General features: G+C 36.9%; 1 protein-coding gene across 1 annotated transcript; it reads right to left on the reverse strand.

Annotated features, from left to right (window-relative positions):
• Nucleotides 1-2,988: 2,988 nt before the first annotated feature.
• Nucleotides 2,989-6,272, reverse strand: zgc:195282 (uncharacterized protein LOC100192223 homolog). The gene is made up of 5 exons (XM_038273485.1): nucleotides 6,165-6,272; nucleotides 5,844-6,069; nucleotides 3,869-3,963; nucleotides 3,707-3,761; nucleotides 2,989-3,602 (listed from the first exon to the last, which is right to left on the reverse strand). The coding sequence occupies exons 2-5, from the start codon at nucleotides 5,884-5,886 to the stop codon at nucleotides 3,592-3,594; spliced, it is 204 nt and encodes a 67-aa protein (XP_038129413.1). The 5' UTR covers nucleotides 5,887-6,069; nucleotides 6,165-6,272; the 3' UTR covers nucleotides 2,989-3,591.
• Between the last annotated feature and the right edge of the window lie 681 nt (nucleotides 6,273-6,953).

A 6,953-nucleotide genomic window follows, 5' to 3' on the forward strand; every position in this document is an offset into this window, starting at 1 on the left:
TTCCTAGTTACCTATCTGCGCATGCGCAGTACGATCCATTCGGTTGGTCATGGTTGCCTTCAGGTGCTCTTTAGAATGTCGGATTTCGAGGAATTTAAAGAAGCAAGGACTCTGTTTGCAATTGTTAACAGATTTACTCGTTTTGCTTGTTTGTTTTTTTAGGCACTTTTTTTTTAAAACCAGTCAACTAGCTTCCACTAGTTTTCAATTTGTTTCTATGAATTCAATATTTTTGGCATTAATAAAGACTAACTTACTTTTTCGTCAGTTACAAGCGTTTCTGTTCAAGATAGGGCCTACAATTCCCTTACTAAGCTAAATTTTATTTCATATATCATAAATACGTTGTTGGCATTACAAACCCCTACATATAAAGGAAATTAGTACAAATTGGTTTTAATCGTGTAATACATCTTAATCGTGTAATACATCTTTACATCTTTGATTGGATGTATAGCCAGACGAAAAATAAACAAATAAATCAAATGTCGGCGAATGTCAAGAAAATGGATTAAAATTTCAAACAACTTCATTGATGCCTTCACTGACCATCAATTATCGTCAATTCAACAGAAAAAAATGTGAGTTACACTGTCGGCCAGCAGGGGACGACGCTAACTCACAAATTCAACTGGATCTCTAACAAACATCATCGCTCTAGAGTTGCAGGTGTCTCTCTGAATGAAAATAGTAATGTTTAAAATGTAAGGCAAATTTAACTGCTGTAGTAACCTAAACTTTTCTGAATGTTTTTTGCAGGCAATACATGCATAGCATTTACACAAAGAATGACAAATGGATATTCTTTTCATAAAATATGTTATTACTTCAAAAATATGATTCAATCCCTTTAAATAAAAGTTTGGTGACATTAAACTTAACTGCTTTGCAGGTAGCTTTACAAAATTAAAAAATAGGAAAATATAGTTCCTATTGCAAAGTTTGCTGACCCCTAATTTGGAATTTTGTAACATAATGCTTGTTTTTGTCCTGTTTATTCAAAACCCAGCATACTGGTTCCCATATATATATATATATATATATATATATATATATATATATATATATATATATAGAGTAAATGTTTTTTTTTTTTCGTTTTAAGCTGTCATGCATTTACATTTCAAGACCAACAAGAACCGGAGGGGAAAAGCGTTTGTGTGATTCAAAGTTCTAAAATGAGTTTAAGTGAAAAATGAGAACCGGTTTTTTTGCTATTTGTTCTATTGTTTGTACTCACAACACTGGTTCATACTTTAGGGAAGGAACCTTTTCACAACCTATGCATTCCATGGATCACATAAATGCTTTGAAAGTATAGTCAAAAGTTTTGAGGGCTATTGTTCTAGAGTGCTTTGAAGGGCTAGGATATGTTTTGGCTCATTTGACCCTAACAAATGTTCAACACTTAAACAATGCCTTCCGTCAGAGCTTGTCTTTTTTTAATGAGGCAGGCTGAAACTCATGCAAATAGGCAGAGAGGCAGCCAGCTGGTTGTGCAGCAACCAAAAGATCAAGGTAGGGGATTGAGAGGTGAAGGAGAATGAGGGGGGGTTGACATAAATAAAACAAAAGCACCTTTTTTTTTTTTTTTTTTGCAAAAATCCTATATTCACATTCAACCATTTATGCCTTCCTCAGTCCTTATTTCACTATCCAGTTCTGCCTCAAAATGTATGCCATTAATGTGTCCCCCAGGCAGGAGAGGACACCAGTACACCTTTCCCTTTCTATATATTAGAGAGGGATAGTGTGTCAAAGCTGTGCACCTCAGCCAGCAGTGGATGACAAGCCCCCGCAGTGGTGAGAACATGACTGCACAAATGCATGTGTGCGTGAGAGCGTGAGAGATCTGTCTTTTCCTTTCCTTTCCTTTAGCGCTCATTCCAGTAGATTCTGCTGGCAAAAGATTGGGTTTATCCTGCCAACAGCAACCACCCGTATCCCTCCCTGCTTCTACCCTCCTTCCTTCTTTTTCCCCTTGGCTGCCTGATGAGGAAGAGCCCTACAGCTCAGCCCATTTTTCATCTGCATAGGTGTGATCTGTTATTGGAGTGTGTCTGATTGAATGCAGCCACATGTCCAAAAAGAGGCCATCATGTACATTTTGTTGCAGAAGCATAGATAAACTTAAACTTTATTTTATTTTTTCATGTTATAGTCATAAAAGGAAAGGTTTGAAAATGGGTGTATGGTTTGGATGGGGACTGAACATCAATCAGACTTAATAAAGGAATTAAAACAAACCAAACAACACATCATTTTTTCAATTCAAGCATTTCTTTTTGTTGTTTTCCTGCTGTATGCTTAGAGCCCTCATCTTGCTGGAAGGTTAACCTCCGCCTGGGTCTATAGTCTTTTGTAGCCTTCAGAATATTTACCTGCCGGATAGTTGCCTAAATCCAGTTTCTCATCGGCTCCTTTTTCTCATTTTCTGCTGAAGAAAATCATCCCCACATCACAGTAAATAACCTCCCTGTGTATAGATGGTTCTTTTTTGTTTACAGTCTCAAACGTTCGGCATTGCCTCCCTTCAAACTGAGCAAAGTCTTCAACAGGTTCACCCTACATGGCTTTTTTTGCTAACTATACAATAGACTTGTTTCTTGCCATTAGCCTCTGTGAAAAATAAATGACGAACAAATAAACCTCTTCTTTTTTCCTTTTTTTTCCTTTTCTTTTAGATGTATTTATTTTATTTATTATTTTAATATATTTTTTTCTTATTATTATTATTATTATTTTATTAATAAAAAAACAAAAAACGAATAAACCTCTTCTGGCAATGTCAGTTTAGCTTGGTGACGGTGTCTTGGTGTTCATGCAATGTATGTTTCAGATGATGGATTTAACACTATTCTGTGCTTAAAGAATTGTTTTATAAAATAACGATGGTTTAAACTTTTTCATATCTCCATTCCTGACCTCTCTGCTGTCTTCTCTTTTCTTTATGATCCTGTTTTATCACAAACCACTGATACCTTTTCGGGGCAGCTAGATTTATTATGTGATTAAACTTCATATAAACAAATTCTGATTATTGAGAATATTGATCATATGAAAGAAAATGGATTGCACTGCATTTTATTGGGGGTTATCAAACTAAAGCAGGCTAAGTACAAATACATGCCAACACTTTTCTCATTTTTATTTTTAAAAAGTCTAATTTTATGCAGCTTTACAACTATGTGTTATATTTTTTTGGTTCATTGCCTGAAATCCAAATAAAAGCCGTTGATGTTTAAAGTTGTAAAAACACTTTGCACAGAATAAACCAAAAATATTACCAGAGATACAGCAAATATTTACTGCTACAAGGTTTTGGCAAAAGGCAAAAAAAAAAAAAAACACTGAAATTTACAATAGTAAAATAAGTGGTAGAACTAAATAATCACTACAAATTCATAAATATTCAATTAAAAAAAGTTAGAAAAATAAAATCAGTAAAAAACTAGATTTATATGTCAGGTATTGTTTGTCATAAAAGCCACAATGGCTCTCCAGCTGCCTTCTTTCAGATGTCAGTATTTGTTGGTTGCTTCAGTCTGGTTCTGGTGTTGAAGTCGAGGTGGTGTGCTGTGGAGACATCCTTTACCTATGAGCTGTGAGGAAAAATCCAAACATGAGAGACAGAAAAAAAATAGAAATCAGGTTAGTGACTGTGTTGATTGAATGTATGAGATCTAATTGTGAGCTGACACCTTACCCCTTGGACCAAACAGCTTCATGTAGCAGTGTGTGCAGAACGGCTTCTCATCATACTGCAATGCAATCATCAACACCTGATTACTGCGTCATCACACTCATTCAGCAGATTGTGTTCCTCATTTGTTAGAGATACATTTTCTCATTTATCTTCCTCATGTACCTCAGCATGCTGGCCTGCAGTCAGCTGTCTGTTGCATTTCTGGCACTTCAGACACAGAGGATGGTAGTCCCTCCCCAGGGACCTCTTCTTCTCCCCTACACCGAAAACAAATGACACATAAATAAAGAGCAGGATAAGCCCTTTTCTATGATTCCAGTACAAAAAAGAAATTATTTGTTTTGTTTTAGAATTGTTTTTTACTATCTTTAAACTAAGATTGCCTCTACCTTCTGCTTTGTGGTCATATATGGCCCTATATTGAAATAAAGATTGCTTATGATATTTATTATATATGATACTTTTGGTACAGTTTCTTTAACCAAACCCAAATCCAGTAACTACTTGATCAAGAAGTCACTTAAACCTAACCTGTTTGAGAACAAGCAGAAAGAAAAAATATATCAAAAGCAACACATCATATCCCATTTAAAAGACATTTCAAAATAGATTAGAAACAATGTCCCTGAGAAATATCATTAAGGAAAATAAAGAGCATACAGTGCTGAACTATCCTGGGAATGGCTAGGAAACCAAAGATTATCCAGGACTGAATCAGTCAATGATCCATGAGGTCACACAAGAACACAGAACAAGATATCAAGCACTGTAGGCCTTATTGAATCAGTTAAAGTCACTACAGCTATAACCAACAGACGGTATATAGCCAACAACCATTGCTGACTGAAAAGAACTCAAAATTATTTGCAATTGTTGATGAACCAAAAAATTCTTCTCCTTAACCAAAAATCTGGAATAAAGTCCAGCTAGCTGTGGCCATCCCATAAAACATACTTGGGCAGGGGGACAAACATCCAAAACACGCCTGCAAGTCCATCTTTGATTGGTTTGAGTTGAAGTCTAAGTTTATATTGCATGAAGCGACTGTTGCAGGAATTAAACAGGCTGTTTGTCATCAAAATATTTCCAGTGTCACAGAATTAAAATCATTCTGCAAAGATAAGTGGGCAAAAATTGCTCCATAGTGATGTAAAAAGCTCTTTATGATATCACTGTTATCAGCCGAGTTGGTTTGGTTGACTTTTTCTGTTTTCTTTTTTTTAATACAGCTTTTTATCATCTGAATATTAAAATGTGACAAAATACTTATAAACAGTGCTGTACACAACTATAAAAGTCGATTTAGTTTTGAATAAAAAACAGATATACTTTATATGAGCAAGTATTGGTTCTTTATAAGTAGAATTCTCTGAATATTGTGTCTCATCAGGCTGAAGAAATAAATTTAGGGGGAGTATTGCTCATGAGCTTGTTACCCCTTCAACACAAATAGATTGTGATGTTTAGGGAAAAAGACGTACTTAGTTCAGGTCACCATAGAGAATCAGAGATTTCCTTGGTGATCGGATGGGCAAGCAAATTTGTTTGCAAAAGGAACAAAGCAGACTTGAAACTTTTGATGTGCCACTACACCTAGTGAGGTAGAGTATGTCGAATATAAGAGGCAGAAGGTGAGGAGGAAACCCTGACAGCAGTGTGCAAGCTAGTTTGGGCACACCCACATCCTGTTGTTATTATGGATACGAGAGTTTGAATTTATGTTGCGTGAGTGCTTCAAAGAGAAGCAGAAAGCCAGAGAGAGTTAAAGTGAGAAAAGCTCAAACTGAACACAAAATGAAGAAGCATTAATTTTACCTCTAAACAAGCAGTTTTTGATATTATTCTCAAGTTTGCTCAAGGAAAACCACATGCCAGTCAAAGCCCATTTACATCTGCTTGTATTATATATTAAGTTCACCTGTACAAGCACATTCAAATAAGCTGTGGATGATAGTATGAGCATAAAAAGTCCATATACTTAATGCTTTTTAAAGGCCTTTATTCCATAGCATTAGGCTCAACTATTAATTGGGGGGGGGGGGAACCCACCTTCCCCAAAAAACTCTTAAAAAAGCAACGATCTATGCCAGCCAAGGCAGAGGGAGACAGTGCGAAAATTTAAAGAGGTCTGACTCACCAAAGTAGACAGGCTTTTCACAGATTGGACAGTAGCCTACCATGGTCTGTAATTATTTATCACACAGATCCAATGATCATCCGCGTGCATGCAAGTATGAACTGATTATTTGACAGGAAAGCGGTTTAACTGCAAGTTTGTCAAAATCGTGTGAAGTCAGAGCCGGATGCGGTGGGCCACACGTCACAGGAAGAGAGTCAAGTTTGAGATTTGAGATTATGAGCAACTATGGAAACAAAAAAATGAGTCAGGCAGTATCTTTGATCATGTCTTGCAATCATTTTGAAAGACATCAAAGGTTCTAAAAAGCTGATATCTTACTCCAAACCTGACGAATACTTTGTGTACACAGTGATGATGCTGTTTAAGAGGGAATGAAAAAGGAGCGAAGAAAGACGGAACAAAAACCAGCTGTCAGCTGCTCACATTCCCACCCATCTTCTCCCCTTTCTTGCTCTTTTCACCTTTTTTTCCAGATTCCAAACGAGGTGAGCTTCTGAATCGAAAAGGGAAACCTAATACTTTTTCCTTTCTATGCCTCTGTCTGCCTACCCCCCACCCCCTCACAAACTCAGACACACGAGCACTCCTCCTGTGACTCACAAACACCCAAACTGCGCACACACCCACAAAAAGGCTGTACTTCTCATCAGTGACATCACAAAAAAGAGGGTGAGGCATGAAGAGGTTGGTTTGTTTGCAAGGACAGAGGGGGGAGGTGGTTATCCCCTGAGGACAGGTGATGGAAGTAGACCAAGAGAGGGAGATAACAGTAGCCAGAAACTGATTCGCCTGGTCAAAGAAGGGGAAGTATCATGAACTTGTCAAAACCAGAGTAGAACAGGAGAACAGGCTCCCAGGCCTCTGGCTGGTATTATGAAATAGCTGAAGTGACTGTAAAAGAAGATGTATTAAGGCATTTTCCTGTTATGAAAGTGATATCATCTATTAGAAACAGAGCTGGTCTACAGACATAGGGAGGACCATGTCTGTCATTAATGTACGGGGTTCCTTCAACATGCATTTGGTGTCCTCCTTGGTAAAAGTAGAAAAATGGATCAACAAGACCTTTTAGAGATGATCTTATATGCTTCATAAACTACCTATCTC

Source organism: Cyprinodon tularosa, unplaced genomic scaffold (assembly GCF_016077235.1).
Source record: "Cyprinodon tularosa strain WSP-4 unplaced genomic scaffold, ASM1607723v1 ctg873, whole genome shotgun sequence".
NCBI classification, from domain to species: domain Eukaryota; kingdom Metazoa; phylum Chordata; class Actinopteri; order Cyprinodontiformes; family Cyprinodontidae; genus Cyprinodon; species Cyprinodon tularosa.